The sequence below is a fragment of the Hypomesus nipponensis genome, chromosome 13 (assembly GCF_054491055.1).
Source record: "Hypomesus nipponensis isolate SF chromosome 13, ASM5449105v1, whole genome shotgun sequence".
NCBI lineage: Eukaryota > Metazoa > Chordata > Actinopteri > Osmeriformes > Osmeridae > Hypomesus > Hypomesus nipponensis.
Window position 1 is genome coordinate 4,661,258 of NC_140373.1, and position 24,524 is coordinate 4,685,781.

The 24,524-nt window shown below is 41.8% G+C and overlaps 4 protein-coding genes across 9 annotated transcripts; 1 reads left to right on the forward strand and 3 right to left on the reverse strand.

Annotated features, from left to right (window-relative positions):
* Window positions 1–38: 38 nt before the first annotated feature.
* Window positions 39–5,042, reverse strand: tap2t (transporter associated with antigen processing, subunit type t, teleost specific). 3 transcript variants are annotated; one of them, XM_084669753.1, is made up of 12 exons: window positions 4,905–5,042; window positions 4,156–4,690; window positions 3,930–4,047; window positions 3,694–3,824; window positions 3,352–3,557; window positions 2,730–2,927; window positions 2,368–2,496; window positions 2,085–2,273; window positions 1,734–1,907; window positions 1,310–1,469; window positions 758–894; window positions 39–554 (listed from the first exon to the last, which is right to left on the reverse strand). In XM_084669753.1, the coding sequence occupies exons 1-12, from the start codon at window positions 4,986–4,988 to the stop codon at window positions 366–368; spliced, it is 2,250 nt and encodes a 749-aa protein (XP_084525879.1). In that variant the 5' UTR covers window positions 4,989–5,042; the 3' UTR covers window positions 39–365. The 3 variants fall into 3 exon arrangements, 1 of the variants encoding a protein (XP_084525879.1); XR_014729493.1 differs by lacking the exon at window positions 39–554 and adding an exon at window positions 1,553–1,587 and having other exon boundaries at window positions 760–894; XR_014729492.1 differs by lacking the exon at window positions 39–554 and having other exon boundaries at window positions 760–894; window positions 1,310–1,587.
* Window positions 5,043–5,111: 69 nt separating this feature from the next.
* On the reverse strand, window positions 5,112–10,756 carry slc16a5a (solute carrier family 16 member 5a). Of its 2 annotated transcripts, none has more exons than XM_084669755.1 (5): window positions 10,391–10,756; window positions 9,317–9,766; window positions 8,204–8,347; window positions 7,137–7,967; window positions 5,112–6,292 (listed from the first exon to the last, which is right to left on the reverse strand). In XM_084669755.1, the coding sequence occupies exons 2-5, from the start codon at window positions 9,675–9,677 to the stop codon at window positions 6,027–6,029; spliced, it is 1,602 nt and encodes a 533-aa protein (XP_084525881.1). In that variant the 5' UTR covers window positions 9,678–9,766; window positions 10,391–10,756; the 3' UTR covers window positions 5,112–6,026. The 2 variants fall into 2 exon arrangements, with proteins under 2 accessions (XP_084525881.1, XP_084525880.1); XM_084669754.1 differs by having other exon boundaries at window positions 10,381–10,756.
* Window positions 10,757–11,032: 276 nt separating this feature from the next.
* On the reverse strand, window positions 11,033–16,930 carry kctd2 (potassium channel tetramerization domain containing 2). 2 transcript variants are annotated; one of them, XM_084669758.1, is made up of 7 exons: window positions 16,774–16,930; window positions 16,286–16,680; window positions 16,062–16,170; window positions 15,856–15,947; window positions 15,606–15,701; window positions 15,354–15,479; window positions 11,033–15,175 (listed from the first exon to the last, which is right to left on the reverse strand). In XM_084669758.1, the coding sequence occupies exons 2-7, from the start codon at window positions 16,634–16,636 to the stop codon at window positions 15,146–15,148; spliced, it is 804 nt and encodes a 267-aa protein (XP_084525884.1). In that variant the 5' UTR covers window positions 16,637–16,680; window positions 16,774–16,930; the 3' UTR covers window positions 11,033–15,145. The 2 variants fall into 2 exon arrangements, with proteins under 2 accessions (XP_084525884.1, XP_084525883.1); XM_084669757.1 differs by having other exon boundaries at window positions 16,286–16,930.
* Window positions 16,931–17,169: 239 nt separating this feature from the next.
* On the forward strand, window positions 17,170–24,468 carry tubgcp2 (tubulin gamma complex component 2). 2 transcript variants are annotated; one of them, XM_084669571.1, is made up of 18 exons: window positions 17,170–17,276; window positions 17,677–17,837; window positions 17,941–18,069; window positions 18,205–18,381; window positions 18,498–18,657; window positions 18,957–19,164; window positions 19,280–19,479; window positions 19,854–20,043; window positions 20,288–20,433; window positions 20,571–20,751; window positions 21,062–21,242; window positions 21,530–21,702; window positions 21,926–22,054; window positions 22,550–22,670; window positions 22,915–23,058; window positions 23,273–23,389; window positions 23,798–23,961; window positions 24,148–24,468. In XM_084669571.1, exons 2-18 carry the CDS (start codon window positions 17,688–17,690, stop codon window positions 24,221–24,223), a joined length of 2,646 nt encoding a protein of 881 aa, XP_084525697.1. In that variant the 5' UTR covers window positions 17,170–17,276; window positions 17,677–17,687; the 3' UTR covers window positions 24,224–24,468. The 2 variants fall into 2 exon arrangements, with proteins under 2 accessions (XP_084525697.1, XP_084525698.1); XM_084669572.1 differs by lacking the exon at window positions 17,170–17,276 and adding an exon at window positions 17,343–17,365.
* The last annotated feature ends 56 nt before the right edge of the window (window positions 24,469–24,524 follow it).

A 24,524-nucleotide genomic window follows, 5' to 3' on the forward strand; every position in this document is an offset into this window, starting at 1 on the left:
CGCAACTTTTGCCTGTAAAAGTTCACAATTAAGTCGCCTTTAACTTCGATTGTATTTTTTATTTAGAAAAAAAATACTAAGACATATGTACTACTACACAATACTGTACATTTCAGTTTTATAGAGGACAAAGTTGAGCACGCCCACAAAACATATTCCTTTAATACGTTAAGGCATTAAATTCAGCACAGGCCAAAAAAGAATGTAAATATAGCCTACAGGTGAAATATGGGTTGGGCATTTGTTCCTCTTAGATTCAAACATAACAAAGACCTGCTTCTACAGTGGTTGACTTTCTACAGGTGACAGTAGTCCTGGGCCAGACAGCTGTATGCCTGGGAACAGATGGCTGAATCCTGCCACTGCTAAGTGAAGAGCTCCTCTTTGAGCCGGTGATAACGCCCCTTCTTGTCCATGAGCTGTTGGTGTGTACCCTGCTCCACGACATGACCATCCTCTACAAAGATGATGTGGTCTGCCTTCTCAACAGTCTGCAGCCGGTGGGCCACCACCAGCACCGTCTGACCCTGAGAACCCACCAGAACCCTCTGGATCTGTGATGAACCAGAGAATTACATAAATGAATGCATTCCAGCATGGCTGCATTGGCACTAAGGGCCACAACAGTGACTGTGCAGTATTTTGTATTTTCCTTGGTGGTTTGAACCTCCTGTTTAAGTAACATTTAAAAAAAAAATGTCTTCTATTGGTTGAAACATCTCTGAAATGTGGTTGTGCTGTAGAGGTGGGTGTATACCGCATGCTGCATGTTGACGTCAAGGTTGCTGGTGGCCTCGTCCAAGATGAGGACCTGTGGGTCTCTGACCAGGGCCCTGGCAATGGCAATGCACTGCTTCTGTCCTGAAGACAGCTTTCCCCCACACTCCCCCACATCTGAGACACACACACAGCTTAGGGGTCAGATGGCTGAGCGGTTAGGGAATCGGGCTATTACTCAGAAGGTTGCTGGTTCGATTCCCGGCAGTGAAAAAAATGATGTTGGGTCCTTGGGCAAGGCAATTCACCCTACTGGCCTTGGGGGAATGTCCCTGTACTTACTGTAAGTCACTCTGGATAAGAGCGTCTGCTAAATGACTAACTGTAAATGTACCATACTAACACTTACTATTAAAACAGAGAAAGAAATAAGACAGATCTGAAACACTTAAAGGATTAAATTCAGAAAATCAATAAATCCCTTACACTAAATGTATCCCAAATGACTGTCTAGAGATGATTGAGTACATTTTAATGTGAACTTGACTGGTTGCAGAATGGCAACAATGTGACTTGACAAACCATTCCATACCTGTGTCATAGCCATTCTTCAGGTCACATATAAAGTCATGGGCGTTAGCTTTCTTGGCAGCCTCTATCACCTTCTCCGGGGTGCATTCATGCAGGCCATACTCTATGTTGTGTCTCACAGATCCAGAGAAAAGCACAGGATCCTGGGACACCAAGGCCATCTGCGTCAGGGAGGGATGGAATCAGGTTGTTTGACAACAGCACCATACCATATGGCAACTTCAAATAGTCTCTGATAGTATACTTTCTAAGGCCTTGTCCTGGAAAGAGATCAGTTTTCTGCAACATACATAGAACAGTGGAAACGTTTAAAAAATAATATATGAGTTGAAACATTGAGAGCAGAGTTCACACAAATGAAAGACGTAGAACTCTCAACATATACAAGCACATTAAAGTGCTTAGTTGTGCAGTGCCTAACATACCTTTCGGTGCAGGTATTGATGCTGGTAGCAGTGTAGGGGCTGTCCATCTAGCAGGATCTGGCCCTCCTGTGGCTCGTAGAAGCGCTCCAGCAGACTGACGCAGGAAGTCTTCCCACCTCCAGAGGGCCCCACCAGCGCTGTCATCTTCCCTGGACGCAGTTCCAGGGTCACAGACTATTAAAGAAGTCAGGAAGTCAAACATGATCCCAGCAGAAGATATCATACAGAGAAGGTATATCCCTTCTTAATGCTGTTGATTTCATTCATAAAATATTAAAAATAATAACGGTATCATGATGTCTTGCGCATTGATCGGTTAGTTATGTCAGGTTGTTTTATTTGAATGGATACCTTTAGTACAGGTTTGTCAGGCCGTGAGGGGTAGAACAAGGTGACATTGTGGAAATCAAGTCTTCCCTCTAGCTTTGCAGGAGCTAACTCCCCTGCTTCCTTCTGCTTTGGCTTTCTGTCCAGAAACTGTAAGACCTTGGCTGTGACCCCAAGAGTGTTCACCATGTCGCCAAAGCCAAACAGTATTTCCTGTGAACATGGAGACAACATCCCAAATTGTCTCAAAGCCGTAAAAAAAAAAAAACACATCAAATAAGTATGTGCTAATAGGTCATTCTATTACCTTCATGTTGGTTGCCATAGGTTTCTGGTAGAGTACAAATGTGATCAGGCTACCAATGCTCAGCTGGCCCAAGGACATCAGTCTCCGACCCTGCCACAGCATGGTCACTTTTATTCCCAGAGTAACCAGCTGTAAAGGCAGTGAGAGAGAAAGGAGTTTTCATGTGACAATGACAGTAATGTACATTGTTTAAGTCCTGATCTTGATCAAATGATTAACTCACAATCCATAGTAACTAATTACTATCGTAATGCAGGAAACCTTTTCTTACCATGTAACCCAGAACTTGAATTGTAATGACCTTCCCAGCAGATAACATTTAAGCTCCCTTTTTCAATCTAAACTTAGATGTGTCAGTTTACCCTTCGTGCTAGGAGGTGAACCGCACTGAAGATGCCCTTGCGCTTCTGGACCATGAACATCTGGTCCAGTGCCTCGTTGTATCTTTGCAGCTCCTTCTCCTCTGCCCTGAAGCTGCGGACTGTCCTTACTGCCCCGATGGCCTGTGAGGCCAGCTCTTTGGTCTGGGCCTGACGATCCTGGATCTGACTTTTCAGTTCCTTTTTCCCAAGTGAAAAAATATTTACATTTAGTCATTTAGCAGACGCTCTTATCCAGAGCGACTTACAGTAAGTACAGGGACATTCCCCCCGAGGCAAGTAGCGTGAAGTGCCTTGCCCAAGGACACAACGTCATTTGGCACAGCGGGGAATCAGTACACAATAAGTATACTTCCAATTGTGTCGAAACTTACAAAAATAGTGAAAATGTATTAAGTTGTCATTTAATACATTTAGGTATACAATTTTTCCGCGAGGGGTTGTATTGCACAAATTATATCAAAACACAATTTACTTTTGTTGTTTGTAGTTATGAATAGATGAATAGATGAATATGTATAATGTGTAGTTCTTTGCAATTAGTAAAGCAGTTACAGTTATAGTTCAGTCAAACCTTTTTGGTGCTTAATCTCTGTATCTTTACCTGCCCATAGGTGTTGTACGTGTTTTGCAGAAAGGCCAGGAGGGGCATCTCCACACAGGTGAGCAGGGTGAGCTCCCAGGATAGACCCAGCATCAACACCAGCATGAGGCCTGTCTTCACCGTGCTGCGCACCAGCACGTTGGCGTTCAGCGCCACAGAGCGACCCATTTTGTCCACGTCAGAAGCCAAGCGGGAGGACAGACTTCCTAGGACCGGACGAAGAAGGAGAATGCGTGTCATTGACCAGGGAATTGAAAGGGGAAAACTATTTCCCTGAACCTCTGACCCATCTACACAAACACAAGTGAAATGACGAGAACTGTGTTTCTGTGTCCGTCTCACCTGGCTTGTTCTCCTCAAAGAAGGGTATGTCCTGTAGCAACAGGTTGTGAAACAATATGTGTTTCATTCTCAAGTTAAGTCTGCACAGGCTAACCATGAACATGCCACCTCGCAAACCGGAGAACAGTGAGCTGGAGAGGGAACAAACAAGCACACCCAATGAAGGATGATCTCTCACTACAGACGACTCAGGACACCGTTATTGCTGTAGTTGATTAAACACAGACATTCCCTACCTCCCAAGTGAGACCAGTACTAAGCCTCCAATGGCGTAACTAAAGCTGTCATGATGTTGATGCTGATCTCTCAGCATATCGATCACTTTGCCTTGGCAATAGGGGATAAATGTATCGCCTGTAAAACAAATTTAATTGATTTGCTCAACCCCCAGGTTACAAGCACAGACCGTTAGATTGACTAGACCCACATCATACACAGTGGGACTATGAACACCATACTCACTTATTACTCCAAAGATCAGGAAGGAAAATGCTGCAGTCAGGTGGAAGGCATCAGGTCTGCAGTATCTCACCACCCTCATTAACATCACCCGGGACTTTGATTCTTTTCGAGTCTCACCATCAGGAAAGACCGCCTCCCATGCCAGACAGGCCACGGAAGAGGTTAATAGTGACAGCAGTGCAATGCTGGGTTCAGGAATCGGACCATGTGGGTCTGAGGTGGATCCTGATATCACACACTTGCGTCCACTCTCAAACACGGGAGGCAAAAGGCACAGCACTGTCACCCACCTCCACAAAGCTGGCTGGGGCTTTCCATCGGTGTGTAGCAGAGTAAGCGAGTAAAGACATAACCACCTCAAGGCTCCTAAAACCCACAACCCGCCTAGTCCTCCACAGCTGGAAAATTTAGACAACACTAACCAAGTCCACAATACAACCCAGAGCGTCAGGTCATAGATAATCAAAAGCCCCCAAGTTCTGAACGAACCCATTTCTAATAGGTAAATGTAGACAGGTATTAGTCCTTGTTGATCCTAGAGCAAACAGAAACATGTTACATACATTAGCATCGAGACCAGAACTCTACTAATGTTTGACTATACGTACGTAGCCTAAACACCACCAGTCGCATTTTTCCTAATCCTGAATCTATCACTGAAATATCTGGTTCATGCAATATTATAAAGATACGTTACCTCCGAAATATACATTAAAAAAGTTAATACGATATTTAATCTATAGGCCTACCTTCGTTACGTTTTGAAATGAGTGGTACAAAACAATACTTAGTTTTGCTTTTACTTTCACTTTCCATATGAGCGAGATCAACATAAACCTTACACAAATTCAAGGATCTGTAGTTTGAGTGGATTGTAGTTTGATGTAGCCTATATTTGTCAAAGCCTCATACTTTTCACACGTTTTGAGTTTTGGCAGCTTTGACGAAAATATCAATAAGGTTTTACATTCAAATTTATTAGATTCACGTATCGCAACTGGCCGCACGGTGGCTTCCTTTCCCCCTCCCCAACAGAAACAAAATTACCAAACAATTAATTAAATGAGCCTTCAGAGAATACCATAAACATCCTCCTCTAAACGCACATGAACTACAGACTTACACATATGTATTGTACATTTATTATACTGTCGTCAATCCCTATATTCAATGTATATAAATAATCAATTTTATGAAAAAATATATACTTTGGCCGTAGCATTGCCCTACAGTAAAAAAGAAAGAATATAAAATCTCCCATTGCAAAAAAAAAAATCTGCAAAATTTGTCATCGCAGTAGGCTGCTTAGTGTCATGTTTTTACACAGATTACGATCATATTATGCACACATGGAAATAATGCGGTCACAATTCTATCCTTTCTTTGAAATATATTGAGAACATGCAGTATTTATTATATAGCTACACTATAAATACTTATAAATATAGAAAATGTTTTGTGTTGCATACTAGTTGTCATCAACCCACTTAAGTTGTGATTTCAGTCACAGTTTAACTTTTACAAGGCACAAAGTTGTATATATTGTACTAAAAGTACTTATTTAAGTCAGGCAAAACATATCAGCTTGATTACAAACAGTATTGTACATACTGTAAAATCAATAAATTACCATTGATCTTATCTATTCATATATTACACATTTAACATTAATCACCCTCTTAACACTTAAATATAACTAATGTAATCTATACGATATGGCTTCATGATCAGGGTAATTGTGACCAAATGTTTGATTCTTTAACATCTGAGTAAGAACAGCTGCACATGACATACAGTACAATCCCATTCAAGTGTGTGAAGTACACTTCTGTGTGTTTTGGTGAATGTGTTTGGCTGTTGAACAGAGACATTTACAGTTTGGTAGTGTCTAGTGTCTCAGAGTCTGAGGCCTTGTCACTGTCTCTCTCTGTGGGCACACTACTGTGCTGGAGCTCTGCGGCGACGTCAACAGCAAGCTTTGGTGGGTCGCTCTGAGCTGACAGCTGTCTTTTTGGCACCGCGTCCCTTTTGCCCAGGCAGTAAAAGGACACCATGAGGAATACCGCAGATGAGGCAACTGTGGCACTGCAGGCGAAGAAGACTACGAAATATCTGCCCGTTTTGTCGATCAGGATTCCTAGAACAAGAATGTGAGTCATTATTACTCTGGTAATCATTCATCTACAATTGTACATCTACCACCAATGCCTGAGAACTTCAACTTTATTTAACATTACTATTGTTGCACTACCTCCACTCATTGTATTTTTTTGCTCATACTGGTACTATCTGTCCTTGTATTGTTTTTCTGTTTTGTCTTGTTGTTCTATTTGTGATGTTATAGCCTGCATGGAGAATACCAAATCAAATTCCTAGTATTGTATACATGGCGAAATAAAGTTGAATTGAAAACATAAGCTGGAATGACAAGACAACCCGGATGCTCATTTTCGTGTCCTCCACCCTCCTACCTAAGGCCTGTAACTCATACCCCCTGGTGTCTGAACCCTGACTCTCATCATGGGACATTCCGTTCTAACCCACAGACACAATCTAAAGAGGAAATGGGGCTTGTCTTTCTTTGGGTGCACATGATTGGTTCTGTGTCCATAGTTTCTTATGCAAAATACTTTTGTTGCTGAAAGCAATTCAACTTGTTTTTCTGTGAGGTTTCAATGTTTCCAAACATCGTAGCATTACTTCTTATTATTATTTAGTGTCATGTTTTTTTAAAGTATGGGGCAAGATGTAAATAAATAGTATAGTAGTACTCACCTATCTAATTTAGGCCATAATATATTTAAGCCATGTGACTTTGTTTTCAATGTTTGGGTTGACATTAAAATGCAGCCCAGATTACCCCTTATCTCTCTTACCAGGGAGCACCTTTTGGATGTATTACTAAAACCTAAGGCTATCTTTACTGTAACTTTTAGCAAAACTATAACTAACACACCCACACACACCAACACACCCAGTACCTGCGAGTGGAGGGCCTATAAGCAGGGTAACACTTTCCATGATGGAGAGCAAGCCGAGAGCCGCGGGGAAGCGGCTCATCTCCACATTGTCCATCAGCACAGTGAACATCAAGGACCCCACTAGGCTCATGGACAACCCGTATATCACCACGTAAACCAGCAGCACGGGGAAGGTAGCGCCGATGCAACAGATGCTGTTGCTCAGCCCGTTGACCAGCAGGGCAAATGAGAATACATAGATGTGGCGCCCTTTGAACCAGGGAAGGCTAAAGAGGATGCCCACAGGTGGCCGCACCACGATGTTGACGATGCCCAGGACGGAGAGCAGCAGCGCCGCCCTGCTCTGGTCCATACCGTTGTCCGTAGCGTACGGCACCAAGTAGATCAGCGGCACCACGAACCCCAGCATCATCCAGGTGATGCCGATGGCGTAGACGCGATACCGCAGGTTGCTATTCAGGAGGTCAAAGGCCATGTGTTTACGCAGGGAGCCCAGCCCGCTAGTCCACAGTGTCTTCACGGTACACTTCAGCCTCTCCTCCTCGGGCTGAGTGGGGGCGTGGTTTATTAGCGGCTGCCCTCGTCGCCGCGGGGGCCCCACGGGCCTCATCACGGCACCGCATACACAGCAGTTGAGAAGCACAGCGCCCAGCACCAAGAAGCTGCCACGCCAGCCCAGTTCAGTATGGAGGTAGTTCCCCAGAAGGGGCAGGGTGCACAGGCCCAGGGCAGTGCCCGTGGATGACATGGCGTTGGCGAATGCACGGCGGCGCACAAAGTAGTGTCCAAGGATTGTTACCGCAGGCTGGAAACTGAAGCAGAATCCCAAACCTGTCATGACAGAGACTGTTGTTAGTAATGATGGGGTGAGTTCCATTCCAGAAAGATCTTTCCTTGCAGTTGTACTTTCTTGGCAGGTTCAATCCAATTAAAACACCTCATAATATAGGGTGGCAAAGGTTAAAATTAGGTAGTGGCGTGCTCAGGAAATGTTTTTCAGTAACGGAATAGATGAATTACTCTCCATAGATGAATCATTCTACTTGTGTATGTGAGAGGCCACAGACCTGTGATAACCCCAGCTGTGATGTAGAGCTCTGTCATGGTGTGAGTGAAAGAGCTGGCCGCCATTCCCAGCCCACTCAGGACTCCGCCCAGCATCACAGTCACCCGGCAACCAAATCTCTCCACCAACACGCTGCAGAAAGGACCTGTAGGATTGAAGCTATTAGTTAAACACACAATGGAGCATTAAACTACACTCAAGCTTTAGAGGTGCAAGGGCATTTTCCTTAATCCAACAAAACTTCATTGCGTAACATCTTAACGTGGCCTCTTAAACAAAGGCAGGGTTTGTGGACCAACACAAAAGAACATGTTGTGTGTACATTGTGTACACAGTTTTCTAGTATAAATAATATTTCATACACACACTGTTCATTGCATACAGAATTTGTGGGGTATATACTGCCCTTAAGTAACTGCTTTTTGATTGGAATGCAGAAAAATGGCTTCACATTGTAGCTTGGTTGACTATTTTCTCTACTGAGACAAGATTCAACCAAAGTTGTCAAAGCAAGTATGATATGCAACCAAAGACACAACAGAAACTCAATTTGGACCAAATGGCTAGTTACTGACATTGTGCTTGGGAAGGCAGTATAATGTTATAATATTTCCTCTCATAATCTTTGCTCTTTAATTGTTGTTACTTTCTACACGTACATTTGTAGAAGAAATGACTGAAAAGAGAACACCAGGATGAACATTACACACAGCCAATGACTAGTCTCAATAAAAAGTAGGATTCTCTGATTAGTTAGTACACTCAGTCGTTGCTTGATTTGCCTACAAGACAACAAGTCTGAAAATACCAACATTTCAAATATTGGCTCTACAAACTCTAACTGACTAGTACCTAAGAATGTCACCATCCCCCTTTACTAAGCCTATATTCCAACATGCTTGACCAGGTCCTTCAACCACTCCTCAGTGTAAAAGTGTGTAAGGGTGATACGACAGGTTCTTAAGTGGTACTTATGTTACCCTTTTTTGACAAGTCATCGTTATTTCCCCCCAGTCAATTGACTAACAAACAAATAAATACAAGAGAACTCTGAATATATTTCTGAACTGCCTGTTATAGACAGTCTAGTTTTTAATTTATTATAAAGCTTTACCTCCAGCATGAAGCACTGATGTCATTATAGAAGGCACCCAGGAGGTCTGGCTATTGGTGGCTTGGAACTCTCTCTGTAGATCAGTGTAGAAGATGCCCACGCACGAGGGAAAGGCCAGGGTCAGAGCCAGGACCATGATGGTGGCCGCCAGAACCACCCAGCCCCAGCCTCCATCAGGAGCGGTCACGGCCCCATCCATGGGTTGTGAGGGTCTGGGTTCACGGCCTCTCTTCTCCCCCTGGTGAGTGTCACACTCACTGCCATCTGGATACTGCTCCATGTCTGCAGGCTGTTCGGGGGCTTTGCTCTCCTTCTGGAGGCAGTCTCCTGCCCCCTTGTTTCCATTCCTCTGGTTCATCATTGGCTGAGGTGTTTGGTCAATGCCTCAGGAATGGCTTGCCAGGGTGGACTACAAGTTGTTACACACTCCATCTTTCTGTGTCTTTAAATCTACAAACATGACCAGAGAGAGGAAATAGATTACAATGGTCTGTCAGCTCAATAGTTTAGTGTTTGTAAATTATAGCAGGCTTCAGTGTTTGTAGTAGTAGGGAGGAATTGGCACAGCTTCTAAAAGTTTCATGCTTTTGATTATATATACTGCATTAATTGCCTACTGCAGGAAACTAAAATCGCCGTCAAACTTTGTTTTCAACAATCCCACGTGGGACTGTAACAGCCTAGTCTACGAATCATAATGGAATCGTAAAGCATATCCGCCGTCGAACTCTGAGAAGTTAACTATGTTTTGCTCATTTTGCGTGAATACATGTACAAAAACACTGATGATAACCTATGTGGTGAGTAATGGAAGCCTAGTATTTCAGTTTATGTTCATTCCTTTAAAAAAGATCGCATAGTCATTTATCGCAGTTATTTAATGATAGGCTATTATTGTAATATTTAAACTGATATGTTAGGCTTGATGCCGCATATTGAAGCCTATAAAGAAACCACGCCAGCCCAACATCATAATAAAATCCAATACCCTAAGGCGCATGACAATAAACTATGAGATATCCGTAAATATCAGCATTTTTTTCACAATACAATTTTAAACTCACCTTTACGTACCATTTGTATGCCCATTCGTGTTTTAATCCTTCGCATATCTGTTACATCGTAAGCAACTGGAAACACAAGTCTTGTCGGATTCTCAGTGGGAGGAGCAGCGAGCTTTTGGTGCGGTCCACGTATTAAGGTCATAGTCACTGAATTCTTACGAAGGCGATGCGAACCGAAATATCGTGCAATTACCTATTAGGAGAATATGTTTTGAACTGTTTACTAGGGCACATTAGCACATCTACAAGAGTAACTACATCCTCGATCAGACTTGGAAGAAAACGGATATTCCACGAGGAACTCATAGGAGGAAATACTAGCAATTCCCTGGGGGTTGCAACCTCCAGGACATGTTCTGTAGTCTAGCCCTGGCTCTACATTTGTTATGCTTAGTAATTAAACTAATACATTATTGTCTAGATTGTGAAGTATAAATTGTATCGTTTGATACTGCACATTTGCTATCCATTCGAAATACATAAGTACTGTATAAGACACATACTGCACTTTGTGTAATAATAACGCTGTCCATATTGGAAATATGAGAACGTCCTCAACCCTCTACATAGGCCTACTGTATTGCAGATGGTGGAGTAAATGCATTACAACTATCCACTGATAACTGTGTGGGTGCAGACAACACACAACACATTGTAAAACACAGACACATTTTATGATTAAAAACCAGACTGGATTTTGTTAAAATTGTTACATTTAAAGAAAATGCATTTGTAGACAAAAGTTCCCAAAATATAAAATAAATAAAAAGAAAATCGGACCCAATTTTTTTTTTTTTTTTAGCTTCCCAACAGTTCTCCACAGTCGCCATTGACAATATTCACATTTGACATCAATATACTGTTGATAAATTAACACACTAAAAATAACTGTTAATAGTTGACATTTTAGTACGTCTAAATGTGTGTACAAGTGTGTATGTGTTGTATACAAATGCATGCAGGTGTGTACAGATTAACTATGACAGAATGAGCTCAAACTCAAAACATTCTCTTCATTTTGTATTTGAATGTGATTTGAATAAATGTGATACCCAAAGTGATGGGTCTGCAGTTTATGTCCAGTTTTAATAAGACATTAGTTTGTTGGTTAATTCTGTTAATTCCATTTTAAACTAGTTATTTCACCTATTGTTAAACTGACGTGACAGAATACAAAAACAACATATAAACAAAACATATGATTAGAGAATAAGGTATTGTTGTAGACCCACTGTCCCACACAAGAAATCTACACCTACTAGAGCCATGCCTTTCTCCTGCTCTCCAACCATGCATCACATACACTTTGCACCAACACAGAGGTCAGACAAAATCCAGTACACAACATCGTAATCTCTAGAACAATGCATGCTCTCATTTTTTCACGTGCCAGAGCGTGACGTTATGTTTTTTCTTCTTCAGATTAATAAAAAATAGCACGTCAGGGGTACTGAGTGCAGGTGAGGGGGCAAATCAATATTTTTTTTCTGAGGTTTTCAGAAGGTAGTTTGATTCAAATCTTAATTAACCCTCTGCAGGGCGAAACGAATAGATGTGAAAAAATAAAGGCAGACAGGAAAGATTTTCACACTGATGAAAAATAAGTGCTTCAAAAGTTGATCTAAAAAAATAGGATCAATATAAATGGTTTCAATGGCCTATATCATGCAACTCAAAGAGAAAAAGCCTAATAAAATGCCAGTCTTTTCATTTCCCCCAGAAAGTGCACTGCTGGCATTTACTAAGATAAAATCAGAACACTCCTAACATCTGTTCTCTGCTCCTATTGTGTTTGGTTGTGGTGTACTGTAAACTTAACCCACCACTTGTGTTCACGTCTCTGAATGGACAAAAAGCTGAAAAATGCGGACAACAAATAAAGCTTGCGCAGCAACAGGTCACGAGAGTCGAATCAAATAATTGGCACAAAGGAAATTCGAGTTAAACCTGATAATCTGCTACGCATAAACAAATATTAATGATGACTAAAGACTGGGTTAAGACGATTCCCGAGGACATTAATGAAGACTGAACTGAGGACTACACCATTCCAAACCTCAGGGTCTCCTAGGGGTTTTCTAAAGGTAGGAGAGGAGCCTCACTTAGCCCCACGAGAAAGGGGACAACAACTGTGCACAACACAGGTCAAAGGCACAACACTGGACATGGACAAAGGGGAAAGAGAACCCACTGGGAGCTTCCAAAGTCTCAGAGGTGGAAAACCTGCCTCCAAATGAGACAGTCAGGCATACATTGCAACACAGTTTGTCTGAATCCATAAAATTGCACAACTCGCACTCGAGAGGAAAAATTAAAACACATCAACAGTCAGAGCTCTGAAGCCTGAGAGGACAGTCAGGGAGCATGAGAATAACACGTTACATTTTTTTCTTTGTTAAAAGCATTCTTCATGCTGATATCAACATCATTGCACCAAATATTCATTATACACAAGAAACAGTGTTTTAAGTATGTAAGTTGCAACACCATTGAAACAAAAAGGGTTTGATATTATCCAAAGGATACACCTTTGCCTTAACAGATTTAAGTACACAATCAGACTGACAGATTGAAAAAAAGAAACCTTTGCAAAAATAAGACAAACTGGTAATACCAGGACTTTGTCATCCAAAATAGCTGATATGTGTGTGGTGACAGAAGTACAATTCTGTCAAGCTAGTACCCATTACTCTTGGCACAGAACAATGAACAATGTCACATAAAATAAACAGATTAATAATTCCTCTCAAAAACGAAAACCAATCTGAAAACACTTCCCAACTAGCACATCCAACGTACAAAGTTTCTGTGGACAAGAACGATTATAAAACGTGAATTGGAAAGGGTAGGTTTTTTAGTTTGCACCCAAATGGATGGAGACAGGGGCGATTTTAGGATCAGACCTTTAGGGGTGCTCAGCCCCCAATGAGAATGTGACATGAATACAGTGCCTTGCAAAAGTGCTAAACCCCCTTGCTAATATAAATCCCTAATTTCACTGGATAAAAATTAATACATTTATGTATTATTATGCAAAATATTGAATGAATGAAAAAAACTCAGGATGTTCCTTTCTTCATGAACAACCAGCATCAAATGATAATAAACAATATATTTTTTTTTTTTATTAATAATTTTAGGGGTGCTGAGATGAAATGTATGGGTGCTTGAGCACCCCTAACAAGGGTCTAAAATCGCCACGGGATGGAGATACTGTAAAATACGGTGAAACACAGTGAGCTGGATGTACTTTGAAACAGCTGCAGAAGAAGTTAAAATTGGCATGAGAATGAGACAAGGCTAGGGAGAGAAACTCCAGGCTTTGAGGCTGCATACAGGTGGACACGGGTCTGAAAGGACCACAAGTGTCGTAGACACACGTCCATCTCTTCATGTCAAAAAAAAAAATATCACAAACCTGTACTTTAGCTCTAATTACAATTTTAAGATATGCAAAATAACTAAATACAAATAGACCTATTAAATAGGAATATGTATTAAGAGGTTACTCTTAACCAAAAATCTATTTCTGGGATCCTGGGGTGTTGATCATATTTCAGTCACTGACGAAAAAGCAGAGGCGATGCATACACAAACTCACACCCCTGTCACAGGGGGAACACATCTGGAGAACTGGTTTGGAGGATATGGATACTTTCCTCCATGAAATTTGTATTACTCACCAATAATACACAAATATATGACAACTATGATACATAAATCAATAATTACACCATTTGCATTCAATTTTCATAATAATTTCATCATATATATATATATATAGATATAGATTGATGTTCCTCACATGCCTGACAACTGTACACAGGTGTATTTTAGTCTTTTGAGTCATTTGCTTTCTTTTGCATGGAAACATCCTTAGTACAGCTGCGAAAAGATGTGCCTTTCCCAAGACAACAGGCTGAAGCAAACCGGGGAGTCCTCAGTGATGCCCAAAAGTGAAAGTCACAGATGATCCAAAGTGGGCCGTCCACAAGACAAGGGTCTACCCCTCTTCTGTCAGGAAAATGATACTCTAACAGCAGAACTCACAGGATAAGCTGACCCATGGAGAGATTCTGCTGATCAATTGCTTTCAGTGGTCTACAATTTCCTGCCTGTTGCATGTTTGTCCTAGTGCAACCTCTCGACCCACAGCCTCCCAGCACTGCCACACCCTGCCGTGACGCTGTGACCCACCTCCAGCACCGAGGAGTGGAGGTCGAGGGAGGGCGTATTTAGGATGGGGTTTGAGGTGGATAAGCTTAAGTCTGTACAGTTGTCTGCATCAATGTATCCATTGTATGTCTTTTGATAGTCCTGAGGAGATAATCACAGATGTCAACGTTGTCAGACAAACAGGGGACATGGTTAACCGTGCCTTAACCAAAATGAGGATGATGATGAAGACTTAGCTCTGTGTGGAAATTCAATTGAAAGTGTGGGGATATAATGACAACCGAAACCTAAATCAAGTGGCCATTATCTTCAAAAGTCCTCTTTTATCAATCATCACAATAAGCTGCTTAAAATGCCTCCAAACATTGTCGAAAAATATAACAGAGAAGAAGAAAAAAAAATTATGTTATTGGGATTGTGTTGCAGCACTGTAGGGGCGGAGTATGGGAAAAACCCCCACTGTGGAAAGGCCCTCCAGAGGAGAGGGAGTGGAGGAGGTGCACAGGGTTGGAGGGGGGTGACGAGAATGAGCTTATGGAACATGGCTGAGACTGAAGAAATCCCATGTGGGTCGAGAGATGGTGTCTCTTTACATCCGTGAGCCTCTCTCCTGAAGGATCTGTGGGGGACGAAAGAAAAACAATAAATGAAACACTGTTTGTGTTTTTTCCCCCCATTTTCTTAACTGCTGACAGTAGTTTTGAAGACATCTGACTAGTGGAGTTAACTCCAGGCAAACTTTTCAACCTTTATATCTGATAAATGAATTACAAAGTACTCTTAAAAGATTAATTCACCTTGGCTTTCTCTGTGGGCTCAATGACAATGCCATTGGTGGAGTTGTTGAGCTCCCGGGAAACCACACACAGAAATTCAGCCTGGTCCTCGTTGCCATAGTTATAGGAGGAGCCAATACTTATGAGCTGGAGGAAGGACATGAGACAAATATGAGAGGGGTGGCATAAGTTAACAAACAATATCGAATTTATGATAACATTTAGGTTATCTTTAAATATTAAAAGAAAGACAAGATATTGTAACCCGCCCACCTGCTCAAACTTCCAGCCGTCAGACATGGTTGAGACCATCTGTGTTAGCTCCTCCTCCTGGCACTGCAGCACCCGGTACACATGCTTCACTGGGCCCTGCAATGTACACACACACACACACACATTTGTATTCCAGTGGTCAGCCAACACATGTATTAAAAACCAAAGAATCCTGTGCATAGTCCATTCAATGTCTAGTCTCAAGTCATTCACACGTATTCATTGGGCCCAGTTTTCTGACACACTGTACCTGAGACGTTCGGTTCTCATTGTCCCGTATCCTCTCTTTGACCAGTCTGACCAGTGATGCAATGTTGTAGAACTCTGCCTCCTCAAGGACTCCTGCAAGACATTACCGGTTGTTTAATTACACTGCTAAAACCCTGAAATGATTCCCATTAGACAGACAATATCCTTTTGGTTTAATAGATGATGATTCACAATTAAAATTTTAACCTTCTTCTGCCAGGTTCTTGTCCATAATGAGTTTTCCATGCCGCAGGTAATTCAAAATGGGCCCAAAATATGTAGGGTCCCTATCAATCAGGTAAGCACCAGTTTCATCCTGAGGATATCACAAAGAGCTTGTTATAAATAATAATTTTCTTGTAGTGGATACCTTTTTGTTTTACATATTACAATTTGATAACCAGGTATTGGCAAGGTATAGCATCACCAACCTTATCAGAATCCAAATCAGGATCTTCTTGACACAATCGGTATAGGAATGATTTAGGGTCCCTACATAATGTTTGTTTGGTTGTGACAAAGTAGGTCCCACCAACATTTAGACGAACCCAGCGGGGTCCGGGCTTCTCCAGTGGCTCTGATGGGGAGCTAGGGTTGCTCTTCATTGGGAACCCAAACACTGATCTGCTCGAAGTAGACACCCCAGGACTAGTAGGCAAGCTGCTCCGCGGCGGAATCATGAGTGTGGGCGAAGCTAGCCGTACGGAGCCTCGGACATCACGGTGTTCGGTTTGCTCTATAGTACCAGAGCCACTAGTCTCCACAACGTGCAGTTCAGCCATATTTTCTTCGTCTACAGCAACCAAGCTATTAGCTAGCTACTACACTGCAGGGAAACAATTCTTAGCTACCCGATTTGTAAACACAGCAGGGCTATTTTTCTCGACAAGGTGGCTGACATTAGGGCGTTGCTACTTACATTCGATCAATTCAACGTCTCTCCCTACTGAATAAGACATGAAAAATGTCAGACTAAATGTACAATGTGGGCCACATCGCGTACAATCTTTTCCTAAAACAAATGGGTAATTCTTGTTTATTCAAACGTTAATCAGAGAAAAGCAATTCTTCCGGGTTGGAACGTGATTATTGTTTACTTCCGCTATGTCATTAGCATGCTAAAATAAGAGTTCCTACATCAAAAATGAAAATCCACAAAGGATTTTTTTTTACCAGCCATTACCATGTAAATAAGCTATCAGATACAATTGCATTAATATGTAATGCAATAATCATATGATAAAACAGATTCACAGTTCCAGGTAAGTGAATGGACACACTTTTATTGTGAAACAAAATAAAACCCAGTTCATGCTGTTGCCATGTACAGGGTTTGGCTTGGCGGGTAGAAGCACTGTAGTAGAACAAACGTACAACGCCAGCTGAGCTACCACTGAAGCTGCGTTCGAAGTAGGCTCTCAGGTAGATAATATACAAAGCAAGCATATTTTCCCAAATTTGATCAGAATCAATTATCAACTAGCGATGTTCCATCCTAGCTAGCCTGTAAGGTAATATAGCTATCCCATGTTAGTTTGCTAGAGCTGTGTTTTTTTTTCTCAAAACGGTTGAATGTAGCAAACGTTAGCTTACTGTATGTGTGCAGTAGAATTGCAGTGGGTGGCCATAGCTTGCCAACGTTTAAGTCTGTTCAGCTAATTTAGGCAAGATGATAATGCCAGACTCAACTAAATAATTGGGCTATATTCAGCTAGCAAAATTGCACAACTATTCACATTCAAGTGTACTCTATTTCTGATTATGCTTATTCATTCTGTAAGTTATAGCTAGTATGCTAACTCTTCACCATGATCAATCACAGTTTACTGCACCATGAGCGAATTTCGGATACATCATGACGTCAACGAGTTGCTCAGCCTCCTTCACGTGCGAGGAGGTGATGGAGCAGAAGGATACATCGACCTTCTGCAGAAACACAGGACGCCCTATGTGACCACAACAGTTTCAGCACATAGTGCAAAGGTCAGGAGCGCCTAGGGAATTGACAGTTTTATGTGGGTACATGTTCTATATATATTGGATAGGTTTGGCCCCTTCATTCCTCTAATTGAACTGTCCTGCGCAGGTTAAAATAGCGGAGTATTCCAAAACACCAGAGGATTTCTTAAGGAAGTATGATGAACTCAAGTCAAAAAATGTGCGAAATCTTGATCCACTGGTTTACCTCCTGTCAAAGTTTACTGAAGACAAAGAGGTATGTAAAATGTTTTATCTTGCTCAGATGACTGACAATTACCCATCATGTCATCTGTTTCGGAGATTGTTTAGTCTATTTGCTATTAGTGTATATATATATATTAAAGAATCTGTGTCGTTGTTTGGTCCATAGACACTTCAATGTCTGCAGCAAAATGCCAAAGAGAAGTCTGAGGCATCAGCCAACATAACATCGAGCACCACCACAACATTTGCCATCCCGTCCACCAGCACCAAGATGTCCATGCAGGAACTGGAGGAGTTACGTAAGAAGCTCGGGAATGTCACGGCCAGCTCCACAGTTCCTCAGGTGGCTATTTGTACTTCTCTATTTCAGTGGGCCAGTAATGTTTGCAAAATCGATTTTAAAACTTAAGAGTGTCGAAGAAATACAAACGTGTTGTGACTTGAACATTGTTCTTTCAGTCTGCTGAAGCCACACGGAAAAATCTGAGGGACAAGCACAACAAGAAGAATCCCACCCAACCAAATCCTGTGTTTCCTAACTGGGTATACGACCGGCCTGCTCTGATTGGGGACTTCATCACCAGCTCAACACCAATGGGAGACCCAGTTTTAGCCATAGGTTTGACAATGTTCCTTTGTTTGATCGTGTGATTGGGGATCAGATGGCTGAGCGGTTAGGGAATCAGGCAAAATGACGTGTCCTTGGGCAATACACTTCACCCTACTTGTCTCGGGGGAATGTCCCTGTACTTACTGTAAGTACAGGGGCCCTACGCTCTGGATAAGCGTCTTCTAAATGTAAATGTGATCTGACTATTCTTGCTGTTGTGCTGTTACACGTTGCATGAGAATTGTGAAGTGGCTCAAAGCGCCAAACAAATACAATTTGGTTTTGCTTGTGTTGTCATCTGTCATTAGGTACCTTGCCCCTTGCTACTCAGGAGCAGGCACTGGTGGAGGATCTGCTCTTTGTTTTGATTGGTGTTGATGGGCGTGACATCACAGCACAGCCTGTGCTGGGGAGGCAGAATCGCTCCTTCATTGTCGACCCCACCCTCGACATGTCAATCAAAGAGCTGGTCAACAGGATATTACCAGTCGCATCGTACTACTCCACTTTAACACGGTGTGTAAACTTCAGCAGAGGAAACCACTTGATGATGGACTCTCATGGACAGTCTTGCGATCCTGTTTGATGTCATATGGACAGTTTGTAAAGTTTCCGTTTTTTTGTCTGGCAGTTTCACGGAGGAGAAGTCATCTTTCGAGTACGGCCAGGTGAACCACGCCCTGACGGCTGCCATGAGGACCCTGATGAAGGAGTACCTGATCCTGGTGACGCAGCTGGAGCACCTGCACAGGCAGGGCATGCTCTCCCTGCAGAAGCTGTGGTTCTACATCCAGCCCACCATGAGAACCATGGAGATCCTAGCCTCGATCGGTGAGCCCCAGAAGTAGATTAAGATAATGCAGGGTGTCCAGGGGTGACTGGTTGTTACGGCTTGGGGCCTTGCAGTTTGAACTTGCTCGGCTAAAGTGTAACGCTTGATGCCAATGGGGCAAAATTAGGGTTGGTTGGTTTGGGTGATGTTGATATAAATATGATCTGAGATCGTAATAATAATAACTTAATAGTTTGTCTTGTTTACATTTAGTCATTTAGCAGACGCTCTTATCCAGAGCGACTTACAGTAAGCACAGGGACATTCCCCCCCAAGTAGTCATTTGGCATGGCGGGGAATTGATCCGGCAACCTTCTGATTACTAGCCCGACTCCCTCACCGATCAGCCATCTGACTCCCTTGTTTCTTGAAGCCTCATCAGTGGATAAAGGAGACTGCATGGGTGGGTCTACACTTAGTCTTCTTCATGACCGCACCTTTAACTACACGGGAGACAGCCAGGCCCAGGAACTGTGCCTCTACCTCACCAAAGCAGCGAGTGTCCCCTACTTTGAAATACTGGAAAAGTGGATCTACAGGGGGATCATTAAGGACCCATACAGGTACGTTTTTGACCAACTCGTGTACTATACCTATATATCTTTTCATTTTGTTTACATTGGCCGGGTTTCCCAGATTTGTTAAGAAGCTCTTAACGCTAAGATCTTCTTAAGAATGCTCTTAGAACATTCTTAAGAAGACCTTAGCGTTAAGAGCTTCTTAACGAATCTGGGAAACCCGGCCATTATCTTTTGCTCTAGGATCTTTAAAGAGAATCACAACAGAATAACTTTTTCGTCTCCATAGTGAATTCATGGTAGAGGAGCATGAGTTGCAGAAGGAGAAGATTCAGGAGGACTACAACGACAAGTATTGGGATCAACGATACACCGTTGTGCAGCACAGAATTCCATCCTTCCTCCAGAAACTGGCGGATAAAATATTAAGCACAGGTGTGATACAAGATATAACTTAATTCCTTTTCAATTTCTGTTTATTCTTATTGGAATTTCGTGAGGTCTTATTGGAATTCCGTGAGGTCTTAGAAACTGTTATTAATTTGTTTCATTCTCTTCCTCTCGCTCAATAGGGAAATACCTCAACGTGGTGAGAGAGTGCGGTCGTGACGTGACTTGTCCTGATGCTAAGGAGGTCTTGTACACTCTGAAGGAGAGAGCCTACGTCGAACAGATCGAGAAGTCATATAACTACGCCAGCAAAGTCCTCCTGGACTTCCTGATGGAAGAGAAGGAGCTAGTCTTGCGACTCAGGTGAACACCGAATACAAGGTTGTAGCCATAGAGTCAAACATTGTGGGGGCAGACATTTTTTTTAAATGATAATTTCAGACAATTTTCAGACCTGTCGTAGGGTGGCACGTTTATACTTTATTTGTAATTTTATATAAATATTTTGGGGGGACATTTTGACCAGATTTGAATATTGGGGGCATGTTCCCCCCCCCCCCCCCCCAATATATATTATGATTACGGCCTTTGACGGAATTTAAGACAAACACGCTGTATTTGATAAGTTACCAAACACGTTATTGTTCATATTCATCTGTGTGTTGTTTTCTAGTTCGATCAAGCACTACTTTTTGATGGACAAGGGAGATTTCTTTGTCCACTTCATGGACCTGACGGAGGAGGAGCTGAAGAAGCCGGTGGATGACATTGTTCCTCCTCGACTGGAGGCCCTGCTGGAGTTGGCTCTCAGAATGAGTACTGCAAACACAGACCCGTTCAAAGATGACCTGAAGGTTAGTGGAGACAGTCTTGTCTTTTTCTTCACACGCTGCCTTTGCTTGCGATGCCGTCAACGCCACCTGCTGGTTACAAAGGAGAAAAACCCTGTTCACTGTAAAGGTTATTAGATATTTTAGGATACTTATGGTTACAGCAGTAATTTTGCATGCTAGAAATGAAGTATAGGTAATCAATTCAAATTCAAACATAAATAAACATCTGTAAGCGAATCGACGGTAGTTTGCTGGTGCTGAATCACTGTGATAAACTCACCATGCCACTCTTCTCCTGTTTCCCCTAGATTGACCTGATGCCTCATGATGTCATCACCCAGTTACTGCGTGTGCTGGCCATAGAGACCAAGCAGGAGAAGGCCGTCATTAACGCTGACCCCACCGACGTGACACTCAGCGGCCTGGAGGCTTTCTCCTTCGACTACATAGTCAAGTGGCCACTGTCCCTCATCATCAACAGGTATGATCTCATAGGGATAGTCATCACAAAAACTGTTATACATAGTAGTAGCAGGTTGTTGATTGTGGATTTTCTTTTTTTATTGTTTATGTTCAATCAAATTATGTTTTACTCCCAACACTAGTGCCATAATTGAAATGTATTGATATAATTTATGTGTGATGAAACAAAGATACTGGATATTAAGAAAACCTTTCATGGGAATATTACATTTATTCTACAGGAAAGCACTGACCAGATACCAGATGCTATTTAGACACATATTTTACTGTAAGCATGTTGAGAGGCTGTTGTGCAACGTTTGGATCAGCAATAAAGATGCCAAGCAATATTCCTTACACTCAGCCAAGTGGTGAGTTTACCAAACTCCTCCATTTAAAATACTAACTGTTAATATGATCAAATTATGTTGATACTAATGATTCCAATGTTTTGCTGCTTGATTTAAAATACTGCGATAATTTCTTGTAATTATGTTAATACTAATGCTTCCAATGTTTTGCTGCTTGATTTAAAATACTGCGATAATTTCTTGTAATTATATTAATACTAATGCGTCCAATGTTTTGCTGCTTGATTTAAAATACTGCGATAATTTATTGTAATTATGTTAATACTAACGATTCCAATGTTTTGCTGCTTGATTTAAAATACTGCGATCATTTTTTGTAATTATGTTAATACTAATGATTCCAATGTTTTGCTGCTTGATTTAAAATACTGCGATAATTTCTTGTAATTATGTTAATACTAATGATTCCAATGTCTTGCTGCTTGATTTCAAATTCTGTGATAATTTGATCAAATTATGTTAATACTCATGATTCCAATGTCTTTGCTTCTTCAGGTTTGCTGTAGCATTTGCCCTCAGACAACGCATGCTGAACTTTGTCCAGAACATCCAGTATTACATGATGTTTGAAGTTATCGAGCCCACATGGCACATCATGGAGAACAACCTGAAGTCTGTGAGTGATTGGGGAACAAATGTTTGCGTCATTACTACCTCATTAGTCACTGAGAACTGCCTTTTAATACCCCATTGTACCATGAAGAACATATTTATTGCAATATCAGTCATGCATTTGTATGGTTCTTTGACCTCAGCTTCCCCGTCTGTTTTTTTCAATGCGACTAGAAAACTTTATTGCTACCAGTACATTAGGTATTGTCGCCATCTGGTTGCTCAGTCATGTGATCTCTCCCATCTAGGCCTCCAACATTGACGACGTGCTCTGTCACCACACCAGCTTCCTGGATAACTGCCTGAAGGACTGCATGCTGACTAACCCTGAGCTTCTCAAGATCTTCTCCAAGCTCATGTCAGTGTGTGTCATGTTCACAAACCAAATGCAGGTCAGTAGACAAATTCAAACTGCAAAATGTTTGAACATCTTGGCAGCTTTTCGAGCCCAAATCGTTAGTGTTCTCAGTTGTTTGTATTAAAACACACATTTATAACATAAGACATTGTCCTTTAAAGTGCTTTGTATTTATTAATTATTAAAAAATATATTATTCGGACACGTGCTAATGCATAAACAACATATGTTTGTCTTTGTTATGGTAGGCTTTCACTAACAGCATGAGGCTGGACCGTCTGTCTCTGGAGCATGGAGCGATAAAAGGCCCACCTTCCCAGAGTGAACGTGCTCAGGACACAGAGAAGAGGAAGCTCACCTCCAAGGTGCCTCAACACACCAGATAGTTATCATCACACTTGGGCCTCAACACACCAGATAGTTATCATCACACTGGGGCCTCAACACACCAGATAGTTATCATCACACTTGGGCCTTGGGCCAAGTGGTCTGTTTTCAAATGTTGGTGGGACAGCTTTTTAAAAATATGTATATATCAGAGGATGCAGCCGTTAAATATATTTGTCTTGATTCCTAAGTGGGCGGGGGTGGCAGATTGGCTCTTTTCAAAATGTGGGTGGGACATGTAAAAATATGTTTTGATGGCTGGATTGAGCTGGTTTCACTTAAACGGAATGGAGTTTCATAACAGGGATGTTGTTAGCAGATTCGTTAACACGAATTGTAATTCACTCGTGCTGACTTAATGTTTTTGTTATTGGCCCCGTCTCCAGTTTGTAGCGGAGCACGTTCACGCGCTGCAGTCTGACGCTGGCTTTGAGAACACCATCAGCAAGTTCGACAGCAACTTCAGCACTCTGCTGCTCGACCTGCTGGACAAGCTCAGCATCTACAGCACCAACGACTGTGAGCACAGCATGATCAACATCATTTACAGGTGGGTCAAAGGTCGAAGCGTCCGCCACACCTATTCAAGCGAATCAACAGGGTCACAATACTGTGCTTTGTTAACTTGAAAGTTTTTATATTTTGTACTCTGCAGCTGTGAATAACTGGATGTGATGTTGTTGAGTTATTACAGTATATGATGAAAAATTAACTTTTTCTTTTTGTAATTCCACAGGTTGGATTTTAATGGATTCTACACTGATCGCCTGGAGAGGATGGCCATAGAGAGGAGTCAGAAAGCTATGGCATAGGGAATATTTAACTCAGTCTTAATAATGGTCATCCAGTGAAAATTCATATTTTTTTCCCCACCCTGATATTTCTCCAAAAAATCTGCATTAAGGGTGTTTAATGCTTGTTTCAAGTTGGTTTTCCATGTTGTTGTTTATGAGGGATGTCGTGTATTCCCCTTGGAGGTATTGTATATTGTATAAAGTATAAGACAACAACCATGTTCATGTACTTGTTAATGTCAAATAAAAAGTGTTACTCTTTGTTTTTTGATCCATTATACCTTGTAAAGAGGCATAGCTAATGTGTTGACCAATGCCT